The sequence below is a fragment of the Pezoporus flaviventris genome, unplaced genomic scaffold, assembly GCF_033815535.1.
Source record: "Pezoporus flaviventris isolate CSIRO_AGI_PZ_B2104156 unplaced genomic scaffold, CSIRO_AGI_Pfla_v1 ptg000034l, whole genome shotgun sequence".
Classification (NCBI taxonomy): domain Eukaryota; kingdom Metazoa; phylum Chordata; class Aves; order Psittaciformes; family Psittacidae; genus Pezoporus; species Pezoporus flaviventris.
This window is the reverse complement of record NW_026892582.1, coordinates 2,574,395-2,599,725: the sequence shown is the minus strand read 5'-3', so window position 1 is coordinate 2,599,725 and position 25,331 is coordinate 2,574,395. Positions and strand designations below refer to the sequence as shown.

Genomic DNA, 25,331 nt, shown 5'->3' with positions numbered 1-25,331 from the left:
ACATCCAACTGCTTTGTGCATCCTGTTATTTCTGCCAAGATCAAAGTTTTACTTTTCGTTGAGTCAGCGGCAGTGACACTGGCTGCAGCCTCTGATGGGGCCTGTGCTTTCTGGCTCATGGCCCAGAGGATCTCCATGTGGAGACCTCAGGAAGTCGGCTGTTGGCACGATTAATCACTACAGGCACACCCAGGCTCTGGCTCACAGTAAGTAAATATCTTCCCTAATCAGATTCGCAGTCCAGAAAGCATGAAGGCCAGAAAGCAGATCCCACAGCTTCAAGACAGTAGGAGCCAATGCACTGTCAGGTCTGTAGCTCAAGCACCCTGCTGCTGAATAGCACTGCCACTGGTGCTCAGCCTGTGTGTTCTCCTCCAAAGCTATCTAAAAGTTAAAAATGTTATCAGCACAAGCACTAGGTGCTTGGAGTTTTTTGTACAGGCAGCGTATGCACTGAGCAAGCTGAGATGTTCAGTTGTTCTTGGGCCCTGTAGGAGGCCTGTATTAGGATATAACTAGGAAAGATTCATCATCTCAGCAGTCACTGGAGAATATCTACTTGCCAGTTCTTGGTGAGGCAAATAATTAAGTGGAAATGCTACATTTAACCTGCTTCAGTTTAAGACAGATGGGTTATTTGACCGGCATATCCAAGAGTCCAAAACCAGTGCAGAGCATGACAGGAAGTGCCACAAGGCAAACTGTGTGCTCTTACTCCAAAGCCTATGCTGGAGACATGGATGGAGGACACATAGTTTTATTTCCTACAGATGAGTAGACACATCTTCTTAGTGAAGAGAAAAACCAAAAGAATAGGGAGCATAGGGACAGAGAGCTGGCTGTACCCAGACAGACTGAGGTGTGCATCAGCTGAGGCAAGGTAAAGCATTGTGCCGCAGGGCTCTGAGAGAGTAACACTGCTTACCAGACAGGATGAAGAATTCCTGTCCCTTTCAAGGTTCACTTGTATGCTGCATCTTTAGCAATCACAAGGGATACAGGCAGCATCAAGTGCCACTTTGTCTATAATGGTCGCACAATGCAAAAAAACCAACAAAACAAACAAGGGAACACCTGGAAAGGGTGAGCAGAGGGACATGGTTTCCCCCTGGAGACAATAAACCAGTGGTGCTTGTCTCTAAAGCTGCATTCTTTGGCACGCTCATCAAGTCTGCTTGGCATAAACCAGGGCATGGGGGTTTCTGATTTCCTGGCACCAGAGCAGCCAAATCAGAGGGAAGAACTGGAGGCAACAACATGCCAGTGAATCACCCATCTATGGAAGGACACTAGTTCTCCTTCTGCTGTGGGCTGAGCAATGCAGAAGGGGGGGGGAGAGAAAGAGAGGGAGGAAGAAAAAAGGGGAGGGGAAGAAGAAAAGGGGGGGGGGGGGGAGGCTAAGAGTGAGGGAAGCAGCCCCAGCCCACTGTGTGTGTGGGGGGAAGCAGCCCCAGCTCAGTGTATGTGTGTGTGTGTGCGTGTGTGTGTGTGTGTGTGTGAGCGTGAAGCAGCCCCAGTCTGTATTTTTGGGCACGGTACCTTTCTCCCAGAAGAAGACTTCACTGAAAATATTCCCTGGAAATCAAACATTGCAGGGCAGTAATTCCAGCTGCAGCATTGTCGGGACAAGGTGAAGATGCTTCTTACAAAGGGGAATACTAGAAGGTTTATTTTGAAAAAAACACAGGAATTAATACATCTGTGTGAACTTACCAACTAGCTCCTGAGGATCTCGTTTCTCCAGTTCTGAGAGTTCCTGGGAAGAAGAGGAAAGAAAGATGGGGTTTTAGTCAAGGTATACTTCTGGCCGAAATAGCTATAGTGTTCATTTGTTTAGGAATGTACACATTACTTCTGAGACAGAATAAAAATTAGGAATAAAATGCAAGTTATTAGAAAATAGGGCAATGTTTGTACCATGGAAAGTCAAAACCTAATAGGATGCTGTTTCCTAACAAAGTTAAGAGTCTAATGAAAGAATGAAGGCTTTGTTTCAATGACTCCTGGACACTCCACTCTTTTTGAATGCCACAAAACCAGCTGTACTTGAAGACATTTTTTCATAATGGATCAAACCATAGATCCTTCATTTTTGGTGACTGGCCCTGGGCACCGCAATGTTTTAGAGCATAGCTAGCTAAACACAAGCTGGATCCAGCCGACAGAAAACTGCTGAAGCGCCGGGAATGCCTAAGCACAGCCCTGTGCAACTGGCAGTCCTCTAAGTAGGGTCAGCAGGATGCATTCCCCAGAGGAACATGGAAGCAGCTGAAATGCTCCCAGAGTGAGTGGCAGAGTGTTACACTTGAGGGGAGCATGGATCGGCCTCCCTGCACACACTCCAGGCCCTGCAGAGCCTCAGGGTGACACTAAAGGATTCACCCAGTGTGACAGTGCCAGGATTCCCTTCTGTAACTGCACTATTGAGGGTTTTGGATCATAAAGCCTCTACAAACCAATATGCCAGGGAGCATGAGGGTGATGCAGATCCTGTATTCCCATTTTGGAAGAACGACCCCACTGTCAATTCTCTCTTGGCTCCTGCTTTCCAGGATCTGCTTTACCAGAAACTCAAGGGCAACCTCTCCTGGCCTGTGCTCTGTCTGGAGATCTCAACACAGCTAATTCCTCCTCAGTTATACAAATTAAGGCTGCTTCAGCTGTGGGAACACAGCAGATGTTTGCACCAGTCTGCTGAGCAGCAGATGCTATGTAGGATAAGAAACTCTAAAACACATTTTCACTATATTAAAACCAATATTCAAATATTTTGGTGCTTCTGAGAGACCCCAGGACAGTCACAAGTGATATCAAGTTCAATACCAATAAAGTTTCTGGAACAATATCAGCTGTATGCAAACACTGCCCTCTTCCCTCTGCCTCCCCCCAAAGCCCTTTTGCGACTCATTGGACTGTGTGTCCAAAATTCCTCACTGGCTCTAAACACTGAAGCTATTCATTCAACCTGACACAGACATAATGCTGCCTCCTTCCTGCTCAGTATCTGCTCTCTAAAACTCCTCCTTGACTCCATTTTCAATCAGGTGAGAAATGCATAAGGTGAGGAGAAAGCAGAAAGATCACCAAGGCATATCTGGAAACAGGCTGTGCCAAATTCTCTATGAAAACCCACCACCAACTTCCAGAGAAGCCATAGCTCTCTGGAAGCAGAAAACTGAATTCTTTATGTGGCACCAGCTGTACTTTTTATAGCCATCCATGGAAAAAGAAAAAAAAAAAAGTAAGTACATTTGGATCACAGAAATACAAGGCTAAAGCTATTTCAGTCAAAACCACGCAGTACTCAAAGGAACATGCATCTTCTCAACAGCCAGCTGGGAGGCCCGAAGGCACCTTTGTGAAATGGGACTGTAGAGTAACAGCTCCAATCCTCTAAGCTGTTGCAGTTGGTGCAGTGCATTAACACCTCTTCTCCCAGGGTGTTCAGAAGGAACAGGACAAGCCTAAGAAAATTTGAACAGAAGCACAACATTTCATAGCAGAAGAGTTCTGCCAAGAGAATGAGCCCTCTTTGGCAAGCCAGGAATCCAGGGAATCTAGGTGGTGTTCCCCACAAACCTACACAGACACAGCACTAAAGTGGTGAGGCTCAACCACACTGACATGGTGTTAACGTGGCAAGCCTCAGCCTGCCACCAGAGAAGCGAGGGCAGTTCTGTGGCAACTAACGGGTTGTGGGGACAATTCACATTAGTATGAAGGCTGGAGAGGATCAGAGCAACAGCCTCAAGGTAAGCAGAGGTTCCCGCAGCACGCAGTGACTCACAGGGCAGGGAATGTATGTGGTCAGGAGGCTGCTTTATTCCCTTTAGGGGAGAACTTGCTAGATCTGTAATTAAAAGTATTTGTCTTGGTTTGAGACAACAAGCAAATGTTTTTTGAGGTGAAACGAAGGAACTTGTTTTGTTCCAACCTTGACAGAATTACATTCTGCTCTCTTATCTTTTAAAGTTTTATTTTAAGTGGACTGAGAGGGAAGAGGAAGAGACAGACTACATCCCTGAGCATCTCTTGATCTTTCCTCTTACCAAGCACTGTCTTTATTATTCCACTACCCTTCCCACCTTCTTCTACCTACTTGTTCTCTCACCACCCGAGAGTACAAAATCAAGGGGAAACCTGCTCCAAATGAACAATATTGTGAAGCAGGCACTTAAGCAGCCCAGTGGCACAGTCAAATTCATATGCTTTAGATAGGTACTAAATGCCATCAAGAAGGCCACCGTCTTGTCTGGCCAGTTAACAGGTATCTGCTGTATTTGTGAAGTTTTCAGAAACTCATTTTCAAGTCTCCTGTAACCGTTTGGAGCCAGCACCAACCATGAGCACACAATTCTCAGGAAACATGAACTAATATTCTGAGAGAAAAACTTCTCCTGTTACTTCCATTAGAGGAATACCTCTAAAATGTCAGAGGTGTTAAATAGTATATTTTATGCATTTCCAGAATCATCAGTAAGTTTGTTTCACCAGAAGTTTGTCTTTAACAGTCTTAATAATCCTTTAATCCTCAAGCTACAGGACAAATGTGGCCCACTTACACTAAATAATGCCAGTCCTATCAGGTAAGCACTGTGTATCTACCTGGCCTGGTTGCCCACACTTGCTCTAGCAAGTCTAGTCTCCACATACCTAGGCCATAGCTAAGACATCAGAAACCCCACAGCTACAAGCAAATGAAAACAAGTTCACTAACATATTAGAGCCACACCTCACTGCCCAGAGGATATGAATTCTGCTTACTGATGAATTACTGTGTACCTACACCCACTGCTCTGTCATTAACAAGCTGAAGACATCAACACAGCTTTTCATTAAATGGGACTACTTTCAAGGCTCTTACATGCCTTCAGAAAACAAAGGGATGACCAATTCCTCCTACAGTGCTTGTTCATATTCACTCGGTCTACTGTCAAACATTATGAGGAGGCAAGTATCAACAATGTGACCAAAGATGTACAGTTTAGCAGATGAGAGACTTAAGAAGTCTTGTTCAAACCTCTGAGCATCTACTGAAGATCTAGAACTTAAGGACAGTCTAAAAACCTTCAGTGGAGTAGTCACCCAACAAGAACTGTCCTACACTCCCTTAGGCTAATTTAAGCCTGGAACACAGGTTGAATACAACACAGCATCTAAAAAACAATTCTGCAGATCTAATCTAATATGAAGTTAAATGAAATGGAGAACCATCAAGTGGAGAAACAAGGGCAATAAATACTGCACATTTTCTAGCGTTTGGGTGTGAAAGGGAAGAAATACTTAATAATGGATGAGAGATTTCTGAAGGAATTCCAAGGCATTTAAACAATGGAAAATTTGGAAGGTAACTGCATTTTAAGAAGGGAAGTTATCTAAATCCACTCAGGGAAAGGTGATCTTTTTGTAGATTATTACATCATCAAATCCCACCGTGCTATGTATCATTATCGCACATGAAGAGCACAAAACCAAGCACAAGCAGTGCCAAGCAGAGGGGATTCTACATCGAATCTCCCTATCAGAGTAGGTACATGAAAGCTGTTAGAACCTTCAAGTACCCCAGAGCTACAGGCATCGTATAATGGGTTTATTTCCATTTGGAACCTGATTCCAAAAAGTAACAAGGTAAAGACTTCACTAGTGGCACCTTCCAATAGCTCACAGTTTTCACAAGCCCCACCTCAAAGTCTCTACAGGAGCAGCTCTGAATTCACTTTTGCAGCCAGTCTCTTGCTACCTGCACAAAGTCAGCCAGGACACATTAGTTATGCTGAAAATTCTCTACACCATCATGGAAATACAAAACCGGGGGGGGGGGGGGAGGAATGGCGGCACAATAAAATGTATCCCATCTTCATTCTTTTTCTCTAGCCATTTTGTCTGATCTTGTATTATATGATGACCTCTAAAAATGGCTAAACTGAGTTTAAAGCAAGCACTACTGTACTTTATTCCTCTCTTGCACTTGGCGAGTTGATTTTCTGGCTGCTATCTACTTTGCAGCCCAGACTGCACAAGATCACTGCTAAGGGCCTAAAGTCAGACAGCATTGCTCCAACAGACGCACTGAAAGAAGTGAAGGGATGCTGGGGTGGTTCAAAGCCAAGCTGACTGAGACAGCAATACAAGCAGGAGGCAGACTCTTTTCCCCGGTCTGGAGACTAACAAAGAGCAGCCTCTGGAGAGTTCAAACTACAGGCAGAGACAGCATTAAAAAAAAACAACCAAACAAAAACCACCCAACAAGAAAAACAATGAGAAACCTCACCTTTTTAACACCTAGCTGCACCACTAACATGAGTCACAATTTCTGTGCTTCTAAGAACAATTCTGCACATCAGCTCACCAACAGCAAAAACCAGTTATTCAGTTACTTATTCATGTATGTATTCAAGAAAAGGGTTTCCATTTTTTCTCTTTCCCCGGGACAAATGCTTTCCTCATTTTCCTTAAGCCCTAGGTAGGACAACACTGTGTGTAAGAGCCTGGTTGATATGAACCAGCTTGATGGTTCTGTTTTCATGTATCATAATCAGTTAAGAAGAAGAGCAGTGAGGGGAGGGAGGGTATATGCGTAAGTGCTGCATATTGGCTTAATACTTTATGTTGCTAAGGTGAAATATAGACCATCTTTTCAGGCACAGAGTATTTCCATTCAATTACACAAAACCAAACCAAACCAAAACAACCACCCTCTGTTCAAGTTCCATGGAAATTAAAACAAACAAACACAGTACTCAATGTCGAATAGATTAAAGGAAGGAAGCAAAAATATGCATCTGAGACTGACGAATTCAAGTTTGGAAAGGCTAGCCCAGAACAACTTTATTTAATGGAAAGAATGGACTTACAACAATGCATGCCAAATCCTTCCTGAAACAAGATCCATAACTCCAGTACAAAGCTCGCATGCAACATAACTGTTGGCATTAACTGCCACCAAAAGGTACAATTCAATCATCAATTTCTCATAGAAGATGGTTAATTAGTTGTGTGTTAGTGCAGGTGCATGTCAAGTTACAAGAAATGGTTGAACAGGGAGGCAGAAAAGATACAAACCCAAAACCTGATTCCTTTGAGTAAGATTAAAATTGTAAGAAGTGGAGGAGTTGATGCCAAAGTTGCCAAGTTGCTTACAAGCCGGCAGCATGCCCAGGCGGCCAGGAGGGGCAAGAGGTTCCTGGGGTGCATCGGGAGGAATGTGGTCAGCAGTCAAAGGAGGTGATCCTCCCCCTCTATTGACTGTGGTAAGGCCGCATCTGGACTACTGTGTCCAGTTCTGGGCTTCCCAGTATATGACAGAAAAGCAGAGAGTTCAGTGCAGGGCCATATGGATCATCAGGGGTCTGGAGGCATCTCTCTTATGAGGAGAGAGTGTGGGAGCTGGGGCTGTTTAGTTTAGAGAAGAGCAGACTGAGAGGGGATCTCATCAATGCATATAGATATCTCAAAACCAGGTACTCCTTTGAGTACCATCCACCCACCAGGAGAATGGTGCACAGCAACAGGAAGAGGAGCAATAGCCATGAACTGACACACAAGAAGTTTCACCTCAACATGAGGAAGAACTTTCCATTGAGGGTGGCAGAGCACTGGAACAGGCTGCCCAGGGAGGTTGTGAAGTCTCCCTCCCTAGGGACATTTCAAACCTGTCCGGACACATTCCTGTGTAACCTGCTCTGGGTAGCCCTGCCGTGGCAGGGAGTTGGACTGGATGATCTCCAGAGGTCCTTTCCAGCCCTAAAGGTTCTGGGATTTGCCACCGCTCAGTTGTGTCCCCAGACTTTGTCCCACAGTTCCATTTTTCTCCCAACTTCCAGTTAGTATTAAAACCCAGTAGCTAGGAAGCTTTCACAGCACCCTCAGCATCTGCTCTTCCTCCCCCCCACCCAGAGACTGCTCTTGCATTGCAGAATTTCTTCTCTCCCCCAACTATTTCACCTGACTGCTTGCGCCTAAAGAAATTTAACAGCAATTTAAACTGACAGCCACAAAGTGTATAGGTCAGTCACACTGCTGTCATGCCTGTGATAAAGATGCTAACACAGAGAATGTTAGTGCAGTCCTTCCACCAGGAGCCAGTGGCCCTGCTGCTGCAGTTGTCGTTACAAGGATTTCTCTCATGAGCAAGTGCCAGTAGAAGATTTTATAATTCTTCGTCCTCTCTACGCTTCAGACTATCTCCTGTAGTACTAAGGTATCAACAGCCTCATTTGGCTGAGTGTGATGGAAAGAAACTCTGTAACTTAGCTTAAGTTGTTAGAAGAGTTATCTGAGGTGATAGTGAAGATGGCCTAGTCAGAGGAAGTGGGTGAAATGTTTATATGCAGGCAGCAAAAGGAAGACCTCTCCAAACCATGGATCGTGTGCTTGGGTTTTTTTATTAAAGGAACATGCCAGCAGTTGTGTTCTTGCTTTTCTACAAACATCAGAAGTGCTTATGGAAAGAGAACACCAGAAACTTCTCATTTAATATTTAAAGTTCATGGCAAACCATTTCTTGCTCACCTGATCTGCCCGATGCTGGTCTGCTATCACACAGAGGGCAGCAAACAGAGTGTGGGTCAAGAGTATTCAGAATCTAGGGAAGAAAAAGCAAGGGAACAGAAGTACAGTGCTTATATTTCCCCCCTCCACCCCTCCTTTTCTTGAATTGTGAGAGAAGAATCCCAAGAGAAAGGCTGAAACAAGCCCATTTCCTACAGCCATATCCTGTTTGCCAGCTCTGATACACAGCCCCAGGCAAAGTGCCCAGTATAGGATAAGAAATTTAACTAAGAAATAACAAATCCAGATACTCAGAGAAGCACAGCAGTTCAGAAATAAGACACCCATAGGAAAACCCCCAATACATCCAGCCTTCAGTGACACTTAAGTACAGTCTTCATAAAGACTGTACACGCCTATATTGAGATACTATCAACTCAGGCAAAGAGGGAAGGAAGAACAAGTCAGGAAAGAGTCAACTCCTGAGGCACTCCTGAAGCATTTTATCAAAACAAAGAACATGTGTAGCTGACAGTACCTTTTACTTTTTCAGCTAAATTAAGTCTAAAAATCCACCTTCATTTCATTTCATTGAAAAAGAAAGAAGTATCAGGAAACCCAACCAACATCTGGCAAAACATTTCAGTGGAAAAATGTTTTAGAAAGGAAGCATTCATGGCATAAAAGCCTTTAAATAGCTTCTTTGAAACTTGATTCCGCTCACCTGACATATGCTACCTCAACATTTGACAAAGATTGTTTGTTAGGAGTAATTTCCAGTAAAGGAACTGTGTGCCAGAACTCTCCCTTTCCAAGTGGAGGTATAGTTAATAACACCTGCATCCTGGTCCCAGAGCTACCTGCCTCTGCTGGCTGCTGCCTCTCTCCTTCTCCACCTCTGATACTAGGGGTCCTCCAAGTTTAACATCTGCAGATCACCCTGTGCATGTGCTTCACAGATACCACAAAGCGCAGACACCAACCAGGGCAGTGGTGTAAATGTGCAAAACAGCATGCAAGTAATATTGCACAGTCCGTGGGTACACACCAGCAACTCAGAGCCGCTGCTCTTGAGTGCAGGCAGTAGCTGAGCTCCTAGCAGTCTCCACCTGAAGCCCCCATAGTCTGCAGAGGAATGTCTTGCCCTGCAGAGCCCATAAAATCTGCTTTCAAGTCACTTTTGCTTCCTACAGTAAACAGGAATTCAGAGGTAAAAAAACTCAGGACCACATGACAGGGCTGGAGGTGCCAAAGCGACTTCGATGGTTTTATTCTTTTTTCAGATTGTTGCAGTGCAGAATGAAGTAGAAGGTGAAGTTGGGCTGCGAGAAACCTTGGGCCTCACAGCAGCAAGGCTCTGAACAGCTGACAAAAACTTCTTGCACTTCCTCCCTAGTACATAGGATAAAACCCTTCTTCATGTTTTGGGGTAGAGGCAAGGTGTACAGCCATGTGTCCCCCCAGGGATATGCACTCCTCATGAATGGATCCCACAGCTTTTGCAGATTTTGGTTCTTCTGTACTCAAAACAGGGAGGCTGGAAAAAGCTATTTGTTGGCGCTTGAGGCAATCCTCCGTATGTACTGACTGCTCAGCCACTCTGACACACACCAACAGGTGAAATCAGAACAGCTTACTTCAGTTCAGAAGACAGAAATAACTGCAACCACAGAACTGGACTTGAAGAACTTAGACCTTTATCAGGTGAAATATGCAAGGGGAAGCAGCTCCAGAAAGGACTTTTCTTCAAGTTTAAAGACAAACAGAAAAAGCCTGGTTCTTCCTTTGGAGAAAGGCAAGCCACACCTGTGTCAATAATCCATGGTATTTAGTACTGCAGGGAATGAAGAGTCTGCCCCAACTTGTATGCCTGGCGGGGAGGAAGGAACAAGCATGTCCATGGACATGTCTCATCTTCCAAACAGCTCAAGAGCTGGACTGAAGCCAGCAGCTCTAACATAGGTAACCCAGCTTCAGCAACCAGCAACACTGTGATCTATCTCCCTCTCAGAAGTACATGGGACAAAGGGCAAAATGCCTAAGCTGCCAATGCCATTTTGTTTCCTGCATGTAAAACTGTTTAACCACCACTAATATTCTCTGGCAATAACTAAGGTCAACCACCTAGTTAAAAAATGGTAACCAGTTATCAGCTGGTTTAGTGTCTGGGCACACCAACAGAGGACAGCTTCAGAAGCTGAGCTGACACTACTTCCCCCTAAAGGCTCTCTGCATGCAATTGCTGCTGCTCAACTGGTTCCCTTCACAGAGCTACGGAAAACCATGTGCCAAACCTAGAACAAGGGAAAAACCCAAACCCATAGAGTTGGAAGCGCAGACAGCATTGTCCACCATTATATTTAAAAGAAGGAAGAATACAGAAAAAGTGCCTCTGAGATTGCAGTGCTTATGGCCAGCAGCTTCAGGTTGTGTTCATAGGCACAGGTATGAGTGGGAAAACAAACCACTGGAAATCTAACCTTAGCCCCAAACCTAGAAATTGCACAATTCACACTTCAAAGGTGTTTACCAAGAGGTACACAGCACAGCCATACACATCTTTAAAACACAGCTGCTTTTTTGCCAGTTCTCCCATTAGAGGCCAATACTAACCCAGAGAGCAGCAAAAAGCCAAGGGGCTTTTGATGGAAAAAAAAGAAAAGAAAAAGGAGAGAACATGATGAAGTATTTTTCTTTTGTTTCTGGTGAGACATTGGGAGTGCCTTTCCACAACACACAAACCAGTCCTATCCTACCAGATCTAGCCACCTCAGCCATTGCAGAGTGCACTGTTTTTGGGTGGTACTGCAGTTTTAAGGTGTTCTCCACATCTATCATCTTTAACATATTCTAAGAATTTTTAAGAGTACCTCTCAACAGCTGAAAGCATGAAGGGCTGGTATTTCCTGAGCAACCTTCATTATTTGCCACCACCAAAGATTAAAATTCCTTTCTAAAGCTTACTAATGCCAGCTCCTTTTACACAGCTTGCTGTGGAACACCTAAATGGAACAGCAGTGCTTTAATCATAGAACAGCTCATCCAGTCCCAACCCGTGCCACGGGCAGGGACACCTTCCACTGGAGCACCTTGCTCCAAAACCCTGCGTCGAACCTGGCCTTGAACACTGCCAGGGATGGGGCAGCCACAGCTTCTCTGGGCACCCTGTGCCAGCGCCTCAGCACCCTCACAGGGAAGAGCTGCTGCCTGAGAGCTCATCTGTTTCCCCTCTGGCAGGTTAAAGCCATTCCCCTTGGCCTGTCCCTCCAGGCCCTTGTCCAAAGCCCCTCTCTAGGTTTCTTGTAGTCTCTTTAGGCACTGGGAGCTGCCCTATGGCCTCCCCTAAGCCTTCTCTTCTCCAGGCTGAACAAGCCCAGATCCCTCAGCCTGGCTCCAGAGCAGAGCTGCTCCAGCCCTCACAGCATCTCCATGGCCTCCTCTGGACTCACTCATGCAGGTCCACATCCATCTCGTGCTGGAGCGCAACTTTTCCCAAACACTTCTTCCCCTTCTTCAGACCAAAGCAGTTACACTTGAGGTGAAATTTATTGATTAGGTTCAGGCACATTTTGAGAATCTGGCTTCATGAATGTTTCTTGAATTCAGAAAAGTTAACAGGTCTTATCAAACTAAGAGTTAATTACAGGGATTACATTAATTCACAGACCCCCATTTACTGGTACTTAGCACTTTACCTCATTTACTTTAAATCAAGATAATCTTGGTATTTAAACAAACAGGTTAAAAGCAGGCAAGATAAGAATAAAACCTTGCAATCAGAAGTCTCTATCTAAGCATTAGTACACACCTACACATTGTAACACAGTAGAATTACTCCACAAGCATGCTGTATCTATAAAAGCCAAACTTAACAAAGAGTTGATGTGGTACATGCTGAGAAACACAATATTCTTCTGAAAATCAGGCACCCTTCTACTCTATCCCAGTTTGGCTGCCCCTTCATACAATGCCTCAAGATGCAGAGGGGGACTCTTAAAACCAGAAAACATCAAAGTAGCCACCTGCTTTGAAAAACTGTTGCCATGTGCCAGCCATTCACTTGCTAAGGGAGTGGCAAATTTATTAGCTTTCCTGCACTGGCTGCTCCTGATACCACAATCAAGGCTCAAGAGTTAATGATTTCCCCGGTGAAAACTCCAGCTAGCCAAGCTGCAGGGCTGGACTCCATCCTTGATCAACACTTGCAGCTTGTTACTCATCCAGCCCTATAAGCTGAAGGAAAGAATCCCTCACGTGGGACTTGGAGCACAAGGTCAGTATTGCATTTAAGATTAGTTTTCCTCCTTCCTGCAGGGCCAGTCTATTTAGTGAGCTCTGAAGGCCTGTATCTTGTTACTGCATCAAGGCTGTGACCATAGCTAGCTGCTGGCTAAAGCCCAAGCACCTTGCACTCACTGCACAGCCCATTAACCCTTGTCATCCCAAACCAACACTGCTAGCAAAGCACCAAAGTTCAGACCCATTTCCACAGCCTTTGTTTTGTATCCATGGTTTTATCATTTGAGGAAAAGACGCAAGGAACCCATGCAGGCTGTGAGATTCCATCTTAACACCATGCCTTTGCCAAAGTTTCTGTTGACCATTTCTTTTCCCTTCTGAGCAGAAGGCCTTGTTTGCAAAGTGCCTTTAGGACATATGGTTGTTTACAGTTAATGTCGTCTCACTTAAAAGCAGGGACCCTTACAGTGATTTTGGTCACTAACAAACATGTCCTGTTCCAGAGCCTAAGGACATCCATCCAGAGTGAAATTTGGAAAAAGGACTAGTTTTACCTAGATTTGAATCTCTAGTTTTCCATCTGTGCTTGAAACACTTCCAAATACAGTTACAGGATGTGGCATATCTGACTTTGCTACTTAAAAAAAGGAAGATTCTACTTTTTGCTGCAAGCACAGTGTTCAGAACTGGTTCACAGGTGCTCAGTAACAGTGAATCCAATGGGCCAGAAATCTCTTCTGGGAGAACTCTTTCAGATGACTGATGAAGATTAAATATTCTTCTACTCCTGGCACACCCTCTTCCCCAAAGATATGTTAAAGAAGTCTCCATGTATGCCTCTGAGGGTAGACAGAAAACAGCAGTTTGACATCCACATGTTTGAACCTGAACAGCTTTTTGCTACTTGCTGCTCAGCACAAAAAACACATGTAAGCTGCAGTCCCATCTAGCACTTTATATTGACTTCACCTTTAGTGAGGAAGAAGGGCTGTACGGACACAGACATACCTTCATCAAATCAACAAGAGCACACTCCCTGGAACCACGATAAAAAACAGAGATAAAATATAAATCCCATAGGTGGGGTAGAAAAATATCTCCCCACTGTGGTTCTTTAAGGCAGGCTCCAAATTCCTTTCTCCCCATCATCACTTCAGCAGACAGTTTTTACATCATTCGTGGCTTTCAGTGTCTTCAGTCTGTACCCGCAACAGATACCAGCTGAACCTTCTGGAGGTTTTGTGTCTGGTACTATCCAAGTGAAGAATGAGGCCAAAATGCAGGATGCACCAGCAACAAGGGAACTACTTCTGCACACAGCCTAGCTCAACTGGTCAATTATTCAAGATAAAATCTCAAAGTAGTTCCTTTACTGTATGTACAAAGAAGGCAGAACAGCAGAAAAAATTTTAAATGTATATTCAGGGCTTGAAATTACTATAATTACCTGATGAATTGCAATGGCTTTATCGCATTCATGCATTTAAGGATCTACCTTCTGTTTACAGTCAGGCTCAGATCCTAGAAAAGCCCTCGCCATATATAAGGGGCCTATGATATCTACTTAAACACATTTCCAGGTCTGTGATGTCTTACAATAGAGCAAGAACTACAGCAGCACTCAGCTGAGACAGAAAAGTTGTCCAAAAGCGTTAGCAAGTTATAATCAAGTGCCACACTTTGGTTTTTACAGTAACTACAACCCTTCCTCACTTGTCAGATACTGCAAGCTCAAAGCAATGAGGAAGAACAAGGAGAACACTGCCACTTGGTGGAAAAAAAGGATAGGAAACATTTGTAACTGTTCCAAGTAAAACTTTCTACAACGTTTCATTTACCCCATCCCAAGGGAATTTCCTAGCATCATGGCTAGTGCAACTCCGTTAGCGCCACAGAGAATGCTGTACATGACATGCCCTCTCTCTGACCAGCACAGCACAGGGCTGCCTTGCAGCATGCTGCGCAGCAAAGGTGTGCTTCTTCCTCTCCCTCAAGTGCCACCTTGCTACCTACCTAGAATTCCATAAAAGCCAAAAGGCAAGAGAAAGCTACTCCCTTTTTCAGTTGTGTATGAAGACATCCATTAAGGATATCATGGAAGTCAAATAGAAGTTCAGATTTGCCTCCCTGCTATTCTTCTCAAATCCTCATCTTTTATCCCATGCCAGGAATTACATTTTAAACTTAAAGAAAAAAAAATAAGCAACTTTAAATTTACATTTTCAGTTCTTGCAGAGCTCCTACTGCAGTGTGTACCCAAGACAACAAATCATTTTGATACATTCGTTGTTTCTTTGCTTCCGAGCTGAAGCTGAAACACTGTTCCATAGCCACCTGTAGCTCTTCCTCAGAAGGGTTAAACAGCAGCACACAGAACTAGCCGAAATCAAGAGACTTTTTAAACAAGCAGCATGACAGCAACATGTCAGCAACATGTTAAAGCAGCAGCCACACAATTCAGTGGTAAGATTTCTTGTGGTAGCACATCCTTACTCAGACAAGTGCTATTCTATTATAGTCTGATTCTGTTCTTGCAGTCAGATCTTTTCTACATTGCCCTGGAAAAAGGGAAATATAATTCTTGTTTCTAAGAAGGGGAAAATGGAAGACCCAGAAAACTACAGACCAGCCAGTCTCACCTCTGTGCCTGGCAAAATCTTGGAGCAGATTCTCCTGGAAGGCATGCTAAGGCACATGAAAAACGACGAGGTAGCTGATGACAGCCAACATGGCCTCACTGAGGGGAAGCCCTGTCTGACCAATTTGGTGGCCATCTATGATGGGGCTATGGAACTGATGGACAGGGCAGAGCAGTTGGTGTCATCTACCTGGACTTGTGCAAAGTGTTCAACACTGTCCCACACGACATCCTTGTCTCTAAACTGGAGGGACACCAGTTTGATAGATGGATCACTCGGTGGATAAAGAACTGGCTGGATGGCTGCATGCAGAGAGTTGTGGTCAACATCTCAGTGCTCAACTGGAGAGCAGTAACAAGTGGTGCCCCTCAGGGGTCGGTGTTAGGACTGATTCTGTTCAACATCTTTGTCAACGACATGGACAGTGGGATTGATGCGTCCTCAGCAAATATGCTGATGACACTAAGCTGTGTGGTTCGGTCCATAGGTGGAGGGAAGGAATGGGATCCAGAGGGATCTTGACACAGTTGAGAGGTGGGATAATGCCAGCCTCATGAAGTTCAACCACGTGAAGTGCAAGGTCCTTACACCTGGGATGGGGCAATCCCAGGCACAGCTACAGGTTGGGCAGAGAAGAGATTCAGAGCAGCCCTGCAGAGAAGGACTTGGGGGTGCTGGTTGATGAGAAAATGAACATGAGCCGGCTTCAGCGTGCACTTGAGCCCAAAAACCAACCATGTCCTGGGCTGCATCAAAGGAGCGTAACCAGCAGCTCAAAGGAGGTGATCCTGCCCCTCTACTCTGCTCATGAGACCTCACTTGGAGTATTGTGTGCAGTTCTGCTGTCCTCAACATAAAAAGGACATAGAGCTGTTAACAGGAGCAAGTCCAGAGGAGGCCACAAGGATGATCAGAGGGCTGGAGCACCTCCCGTATGAAGACAGCCTGAGAAAGTTGGAGCTGTTCAGCCTGGAGAAGAAAAGGCTGCATGAAGACCTCATAGCAGCCTTCCAGTATCTGAAGGGGGCCTATAAGGATGCTGGAGAGGGACTCTTCACCAGGGACTGCAGTGATAGGACAAGAAGTAACGGGTCAAACTAAAACAGGGGAAGGTCAGGTTAGATATAAGGAAGAAGTTCCTCCCTGTGAAGGTAGTGAGGCGCTGGAACAGGCTGCCCAGAGAGGTGGAAAAAGGATAGAAGTGACTGCCTCTTCCTCATTTCCAAGAAAGGTAATTTATTGTTCTTGCAACAAGGAAAGGAGACAATGCATTCCATTTCCAAGTGCCTTTTATCTGTATACCAAAGGCATTCATGATATTTCACACACTGATGCAAGAGAATTTACCAGCTGCAGTACAGCTGCCAAGATTCTCAAGTATGTATCATTATAAACCCTTAAAACCATTGTGGAAACTGGAAGAAGTCCTGCTATAAAACTAATTTTAGCAGAATAGCTCAACAGATTCATTTGACTTCATCTTGTCCTATCAAAACCCTATGTTAATTTAAATGCTCCACAGAATTTCAGTTTGCAGCACAGTCCTCTGTTTCCTCAGTAGAGCTTACTATCTGCAATCTTGAGGAAGCTGCTGGATAAAATAAAGGCCCTCGCACGTGTCCTTCACTCAGTATCCCATAAGACTGCTTATACTTATACTGCATGGGTAATTGAACCAGCAGAATAATTTGGGCACAGGTCTTTATATGAAGTCTCAAATGGCTTTGGTTTGTGTCTGTCTTCCAGCTTTTTTAGCCTGATGTTATGTTCCTCTGTGCTGTTAAACCTGTTGTTCAGCAGAAACAAGACGTAATCCCAAGACAAAGATGACTTCAACTGTTTATGACAGCTACCATCCACAGATCTTATTTCACTTCCTTAACTTTAAACACCACCTTTAGAAAATTGCTTCACTCAGAATGACACAAAGGCAGCTGGAGACAAATGAATCAATTCTGACACATTTCATGACCTTTAGGAGCATAACATCATTTATTAAGTTGTTTTAAACAAAGAAAGTATTCTGGCTAAACACTGGTTCTAAGAGCATTCTGTACAGAACACTACATCTCCCAGGTCACTGCAAAATAGATGAGATACTGTCAGAAAACATACCTCAGATCTAATGCACAGGATGACCAAGTTCACGAATGCAGATCTTTATCATGATTCAGCCCATAGCCTGACTACTTAACTACCTTTGGCAGAAGCCAGAAGTCAAAAAAAACACATTACAACTACAAAAAGGAAATTATGAAACTAGCTACAGAAGATCACAAATGAACACCAAGCCATGCTGATAAGCCTTATTCTTCTTGTACTGAACTTCCCCCCCCCCAACACCACCACACTTTGAAATACCTTTAGGTCACCAGCCTCAGGTTTTTCAGTCTCTGAATCGTCATCTTCCTACAAGACAAGAATTTACAGGATTAAGCTTAAAGAGCAGGCTTTGCAAGTAACTGCACTTACAGCAAAGGGCTGGCATTCAGCAGCCCAGCAGCTGTCCAAGACCCTTTCCACAGAAGGCAGTCTTACCCCACCCACTCATGACCAGAAAACATGTCCTACAGTCAAGGAAAGAAGTGTTTGTTTGGGTTGTGGGCTGGTTTTTGTTTGGTTTTTTTTAGGCAAAAGCATCAGTAACAGGTGTCCCCTGCAAAACTCATGCTGCTCCTGAATGCTCAGAGCTAGACAGTAAGAAGCAACAGAACTGTTGAAAAACATATCTGATTATCTGATAATGCTGTCTCTTCTGCTTGTCCCCACCATTTAGTAGTACTTACAGATAAAACAGCATTTGCAAGACCTATTATACTCCCAAGCACACAGCAGCAAGACACACAGGACACAGCAGGCCTGCCACTCCAAACACGCAGGCTTGGCAAGGGTCTGGCATAGCACCACGTTCCAAGGATTGGGTGCTGCCAGCAGACAACACATCTTTGGCTTTTGTATAGTGCCCTTGTAGCCTCCTTTGCAGATGATGTGAGCTCGCACAGAAGGGAACCACTGACAAACATTATTGGTTTCGGGTAACAGACCTCAATTTTTATTTCTACCAAGAAATTTCTGCCCTGTGAGAGCTTGAAATACTGAATGCAGCCTTGTGTCAAATTCTACACCACATGAGAAGCATGCTCCAGCTTTGGTCCCACATATTAGCTAAGCCTACTGTTCCACTACCCTAGGAGCTACTTCACTGGGAAACCTAGAGCTACCTGTGTTTCTAGGAATACATACTCTGGGTTCAAAACAAGTCTGAGGAACAGAAAACATTTTTCATGCCCACACAACTCAGCAGAACAGTTTTTCTTCCAAACTTTGCCACAGATTTCAACTTTGTCTCCAAAACAAGAACTTGGTATTACAGCTTTTTTTCCTACCCCCCCCCCCCCTTGTTGAAGAATGTGATGATTACATGCAACTGAAAGGAGCAGTTTACAATGAAATGTGCTCACGTGACCACGAGCAAGTTCTGCCAAGGCAAGCTACAGATTAACCACACAATAATGCCGGTAAGTTTTAATTGCCCTAATTAACATGCCTATCTCACTGAGACAAACTCCTTCACTTCAGCTACTATCCAGCTTACCTTTCTGAAAGATGCACTTACGCCAATAATTTAGACTTAACTGTCAAAGTTTAATAACAATAAGCTTATAATTAGAAAAGAACCACAGTATCAAGTAACTTGGTGCTTATCAGAAATGAGCTTTCCCTCCCCTCCACAGTCCCACCTATATTATAAACATAAAAGTCATTTTCAACAAAGCAACAATAGGTCAAACCATACATGTTATAGACAGGTAACTAAACCAGCTCCCCAGGCCTCCTAACCTAGCAGGGATATCACTGAAACAACTATCAACAAAGAGACATTGCTGAGAACTGCCTCTGAAAAAGACAGGCTTTTCAATCACTGTTAAGGTAAATAATATAAACATACAGTTGTTTAGATAAAAGCCCAGGACAACCTGAGTGCAACTTCCACTGCTTTCCAAAAACAACTCATAACCAGTATTAGCAACCAGCGCAAGCAGTATCAAGGAAGGTCTCAATTCTGGTCAAAGAAAACTTAATGCAAAAAAAACAAACTTCGCTCTCCTGCAACAAGCCAGAGGGAGGGCACTCCATGTAACCTTCATAGATTTGTACAGTAACCACAAATACACGTAAGATCCAATGCCTAAAACGAGTGACTCGATTGACTGCCATTACTTGAACAGCAACTTGTACCTCCTAGATAATGGACACTGCAACTCGCACTCAAAATTGTGTGTGCAGTAAAGGCTACTCTATTTACATGCCCATTTGTCAATGCTAGCTAAACACAGCTGATCTTGAGCACACCTACCACTTTCTTTAAAGTGGTCTCATTGAAGAAGGGTCTAGAAATTTGGGATGTAAAAAAATATCTCTAAGGCCGTAAAGAAGTTTTACTACTTTGCTAAGCCAGATGCCAGGGGCAGCCCCCAAATGCTATCACTTGCACCTTCTCCAGTTAGGAACAGAACAAAGCCAAAAGCAAGAACAAGAGACAAACTTCTTGTCTGCTACTTTGGAAAACAGATTGAAGAAACAGTGAGTGTCTCATAAGAGACCAACCTAATGAAGTAAATTTCGACCTAATGAAGTAAATTTCAATGAGGAAAGGTTATCATACCACAGACCTGTTATTTTCTAGCTACATGGTAGGGGAAAGAACTAGAGCAGGGGCAAGATAACACATTCTTAATGTGGTGGTAAGCAAAAAATTTAATGATAATGAGAGGAAAAAAGAACCCTCCCCAGACTTACTGTTTTGCTGTTACAGACACATGACAGAATTATATACCTTTTTATGTGTTACCGCTGCACTCGCAGGCAGAGGTACATGCCCTGTCTCACAATACATCAGTTATCTCAGTATTTAGGTGACGTTAAACACATGCCATACACCTAGATGGGATGCTGTTACATCAAGGTAACCTGATGTAGTGGGTGGGTTGAGTTACACACCAAAGAATATCTTTAAAAAAATCACAGAACTTTATTCTTTTCAATCCTCCAGCTAACCATGCACCAGTGTGTTCCTCTTAAAAGATCATACTATATGACATATACTATGTTAACTGCACTTATAGAGCAATTTTATTTTGGTGTGGCTGTTGACTCTTTCCAGCCTTTTTTCCCCATAAGAGACAAATGTCATCAACACAGTTAGTAACAGGCAACAAAGACTGCACCAAGCTGCTGGTAGGTTTCAAAGCAAATGCTTTCTATTTGAAAGCAAAGTGAACAAAGTATTTGGACAGTGCTGAAACCCACCCGCACTGTCAGGTATTCGAGGTTCCATTATGGGTTGCAACTCGGGGGCTTTCTTTAGAAAGAAATAAACCTCTGCAACGCACGAAAGGCATCAGGGCAAGCTCTCGAAGCACAGAGGTACTTACTGACTGCCTGCTGTTCTCATCATCCTCTTCTTCATATCCGTCCTCATCACCATCCAGGCGGGTGAAGTCATCATCTCCGTACCCAACTGAGACCAGCCCTCCTTTCTCTCCTACGGAGAAAAAGTTAAACCATGAGGAATGAGCAGGCGGCAAGGGGCAACGACCGAGGCCTTCACTTTACAGCGGAATGGGGCGGGCCGGCGCCTTCCCCAGCCCCCTCCCCGCCCTCACCCGTAGCCGCTCCCCCATCGCTTCCCGCCGTCCCAGCCTCGCTGTCCGACTCCGGGTCCGAATCCTCAGCGTAAACCGCCAACGACGACAAGACGCTCCGCTTAGCCGCCGCCATCTTCCACCCCCTCCGAGGCCGTACTTCCGGCGGGCGGAGATGGCGCGCTCGCCGTAGCACCGCCGCCCTCCTTCCGCCTGAGGCGGCCTCATGTTCAGCTGGGGGAGCTCCGGCGTCCGCTCGCGGCGGGAGGCGCAAACCGGTGGGCGCGGCGGCGCGGGGCTGCGGTAGGGCAGGGAGAGGAGGGGGAAAGGTGAGCTCTGGCCCTTTAAGGAGTGGCTGACGTCATCGCACGGCGCCGCTACAGCAGCTGTCGGATCCTAATCAAGTGTGCGGGGTTGGGGCGCGGGTGGGGGTGTCTGGTTGTGAGGGGGCGCTGAGGGGGCGGAAGGATTCCCTTGGGAAAAGGAGGTGGGAGGCCAGCAAAGAGGAGGTGCTGTTCTCCGACACCAGCCCTCACCCCACCCCGTAGCTTCGGGTGCGGGCGGGTGTGGGGGGCCGTGAGGCCCCACCACCACTATGGCCCTGCAGCTGTACCTCATGGTACCTTGTGGGGGTGGTTGTCCCACAATAAACCATATTGGGGTTTCTTTCCTCCATTGGCGGGGCCTAGATGACATTCTTGGGAGAGGCCTCCAAAGCAGAGAGGAGCCTGGCAGGGCAAACGGGGGAAGTCACGCAAACGGCTGCAGATGGGGCAGGCTGTGGGCGGAGGAGGGTGGCAGTGCTGGGCTTTAGCTCTGGTTTCTGTCACCGTTCACAGCTTCTCCAGGATGAGTGGTGAGGCTCCCCCAGGCCTGGAAGGCAGGGTTCGAAAAGCACTGCAAAGAGTCTTCGGGTTTGAGTCCTTCAAGACTTCCCTGCAGGAAAGCGCAACTATGACTGTGGCGAGAGGTGAGGCCCAGCATCAGAAAGATGTGGAACATGTCTGCCTTTTCATCTTCTTGTGGGGGTGATCCTGCACGAGTTGGTATCGTGCTTGTTTTGAGGAGACACATCACCTGGACTGTGCAGGACCTCCAAGCGCTCCTCTGCTCTGAAATCATTTCAGTGGCACAGAGCACAAGCCTGTGCTGCCCATCAGCTCTCCAACCATGGCTCTGCGCTGCCTGTTTTCCCTTGCATTTGTAACACCACTAGTGCATCAACCCGGAAATGTGAAGTGCTAAAGTGCTATTGTTGACATTTCCTCTGGAGGCATCTACCAGCATGCTTGTGGTCAGATAAGGTTAAAACTGTTTAAATTTATAGGTCAAAACTATTTACATGTGCACATTTTCAGAGTCAACCTGTCCTTGTGTTAGAGATGACACCAGTAGAAAACTTTATTTCCTGGCAGAGTTTATGATTGTTCTCTGAATCGTGGCCTTTTGGCAAGGGACAGGACAAGGGAGAATGGTTTTAAACTGCCAGAGGGGAGATTGAGATGAGCGCTTAGGCAGAAGTTCTTCCCTGTGAGGGTGCTGAGGCCCTGCCACAGGGTGCCCAGAGAAGCTGTGGCTGCCCCATCCCTGGCAGTGCTGAAGGCCGGGTTGGATTGGGATTGGAGCAACCTGTTTGAGTGAAAGGTGTCCCTGTCCATGGCAGGGGGTTGGAGCTGGAGGAACTTTAAGGTCCCTTCCAACCCCAACTAGCCTGTGATTATCAGAAACATGATTTTGCTGGTGTTGATGTACCAACCTATGTACCTGTCCTGGGTTTAGCAGTAGCAGTCAATTCTTCTCCTTCTTGGTAAGCTGGTGCAGCATTGTGTTTTGACTTTCAGCCTGGGAACAGTGCCGATAACACCGATGTTTTTAGTTGTTGCTAAGTAAGGTTTACCCTGACCAAGGACTTTGTGAGGCTCATGCTCTGCTAGGGAGGAGGGGAAGCCGGGAGGAAGCAGAGACAGGACACCTGGCCCAAGCTAGCCAAAGAGGTATTCTATACCACAGCACGTCATGCCCGGGGTGAGGGGTAGCTGGGAGTTATCCGGAAGGACACGGGGTCTTCGGGGTCAGACTCATTTTTTGGCAGGTGGTATTGTGTTCTCTTCCCTTGTTATTTTCTCTTGTCACTGTTGGTGGTGGTGGTAGCGGTGGTGATTTGTGTTGTACATTGGTTGCTGGACTGTTCTTGTCCCAACCCGTGGGAGTTGCATTCTTTCAATTCTCCTCACCATACCTCCGGGAGTGGGGAAGGGGGGGGAGGGGGAAGGAAAGAAAGAGGGAGGAAAAGGGAGGGGAATGAGTGAACGAGCTATCTGGCTGGGTTTAAACCACGACAGTTCTTTTTGGTGCCCAACATGGGGCACGAAGGGTTGAGATAACAACAGATCTGTCCGGATTAATAGTCACTCATCACAATGCTGATTTATTGGCTCTCAAAGCTGTTCCTCTTGATCTCACAGTTTCAGTATATCATACCTTAGTTCGAGCCGGTATTTGCTATATTAGTGTTTTTCAAGTGTGGGGCTTGGGCTAAGGTTCTTGTCTCATTGTACTTTATGGTAATGACTTGTAATACAATAGAATCATTGATCGTGAAACTGATCTGGCTTATGTTCCCAGTGTGGTCACCACCTTTATACTTTGGGAAGTATATAATAGAAGTGCTTAGCAATTACACATCTTTTTTCTCCTTCTCACGTGGTCAGCCTGTGAAAGAGACATTCTTTTACCCTCTCAGTCCAGTTCTTTTTTTAAAAGAACTGTCGTGGTTTAAACCCAGCCAGCCAGCTCATTCACTCACTCCCCCCCGCTTTTCCTCCCTCTTTCTTTCCTTCCCCCCCCTTCCCCGCTCCTGTAGGTATGGGGAGGAGAATCGAAAGAATGCAACTCCCACGGGTTGAGACAAGAGCAGTCCAGCAACCAATGTACAACACAAATCACCACCGCTACCACCAATGACAACAATGACAAGAGAAAATAACAAGGGAAGAGAATATGATACCACCCACCGAAAAATGAGTCTGACCCCGAAAACCCCGTGTCCTTCTGGGTAACTCCCAGCTACCCCTCACCCCGGGCATGACGTGCTGTGGTATGGAATACCTCCCTGGCCAGCTTGGGTCAGGTGTCCTGTCTCTGCTTCCTCCCGGCTTCCCCTCCTCCCTAGCAGAGCATGAGCCTCACAAAGTCCTTGGTCAGGGTAAACCTTACTTAGCAACAACTAAAAACATCGGTGTTATCGGCACTGTTCCCAGGCTGAAAGTCAAAACACAACACTACACCAGCTACCAAGAAGGAGAAGAATTGACTGCTACTGCTAAACCCAGGACAATACCACTGCTGGTTGGACAGGCAGCTCATATGTGCCAACCCTGCTGCCAACCCTCAGCTCCCCTGACAGGTCCCACAGTGCAAATCAGAACAGTGTTAAACTCAGAACTCAGGATATACTTAGTTTTCATCTATTGCCAGCAGCTCTGCAGACATGCTGTTGACAGCAGCCTGCCCAAAAGTGGTGCTCTGTCAGCAGTGTGTCCCTGTCTATTAATGTTGCATGTGCTGGCATCTTTGTGATTTCAGGTGGATACTGCTTAGCACAGTGACAGTTACTAGCCACATTATATTATCTACATGGTTGAAATTTCCAGCCTTTATTTCCTTATGTGGTATGTTTCTGGGATAAGCTTTAAGAGGTTGTAGTAAAGATCTGTCATGGGACTGGTAATTAGATAACTGCAGGTCTGTAAGATGAGTCAAAGCAGCTCATCTGGAAGAGAATTAACATGAATAACTTGTTTAACTTCTCCTTATCTTGGTTTCTGTATATCTTCTGTTACTTTTCTAAGGCTGTTTCTAAATGTTTGCAAAGCAATCAGAGATTCTTTGAAGGAAACCATTGCAGGCATGCAAATTATTGCTGTGCTTTTAGAAAATTAAGTGAAATTAAATGTCTTTTTTTTTGGTATGGTACATGCATACATATGCTGTTTCTCAGATTAAAAGCCCTTCTGCCCACCCCTCCAGTCAGAGTCCTGGGAGCTCACCACCACTCAGTAGCCTTGAGCTTTCTTCTGTTTTCTTTGCAGGTGAGAAGGATGTCTTTGTATGCATGCCCACAGGGGCAGGGAAATCGTTGTGCTACCAACTTCCTGCAGTTCTGGCAGTGGGCATCACCATTGTCATTTCACCTCTGATTGCACTGATTCAGGTAACTGTCTCCTGTTAGCTGCAGAAAAATGTCAGTGAATGGGGTCGGGAGACTGGAGGCACAGCTACCTCTTGTCTTTCTGTCCACGAGTCTCTGCTATAGGCC

The 25,331-nt window shown here is 45.4% G+C and overlaps 3 protein-coding genes across 3 annotated transcripts in view; 2 read left to right on the top strand and 1 right to left on the bottom strand.

The window, feature by feature from the left end:
* Positions 1-21,256, bottom strand: part of SAP30BP (SAP30 binding protein) — a 31,547-nt gene extending 10,291 nt beyond the window's left edge. The window contains 5 exon segments of the mRNA XM_061461971.1: positions 1,714-1,756; positions 17,730-17,777; positions 20,804-20,913; positions 21,035-21,170; positions 21,173-21,256. Of these exon segments, the coding sequence (XP_061317955.1) occupies positions 1,714-1,756; positions 17,730-17,777; positions 20,804-20,913; positions 21,035-21,170; positions 21,173-21,241 (406 nt within the window). The 5' untranslated portion in view covers positions 21,242-21,256.
* Positions 1-25,331, top strand: part of ARHGAP44 (Rho GTPase activating protein 44) — a 239,099-nt gene that overhangs the window by 28,226 nt on the left and 185,542 nt on the right. The window lies entirely within an intron of this gene.
* RECQL5 (RecQ like helicase 5) overlaps positions 21,212-25,331 on the top strand; it is a 48,027-nt gene continuing 43,907 nt past the window's right edge. The window contains exons 1-3 of the mRNA XM_061461976.1: positions 21,212-21,342; positions 21,853-21,983; positions 25,105-25,226. Coding sequence (XP_061317960.1) covers positions 21,863-21,983; positions 25,105-25,226 — 243 coding nt within the window. The 5' untranslated portion in view covers positions 21,212-21,342; positions 21,853-21,862. The remainder of the gene's footprint in view (positions 21,343-21,852; positions 21,984-25,104; positions 25,227-25,331) is intronic.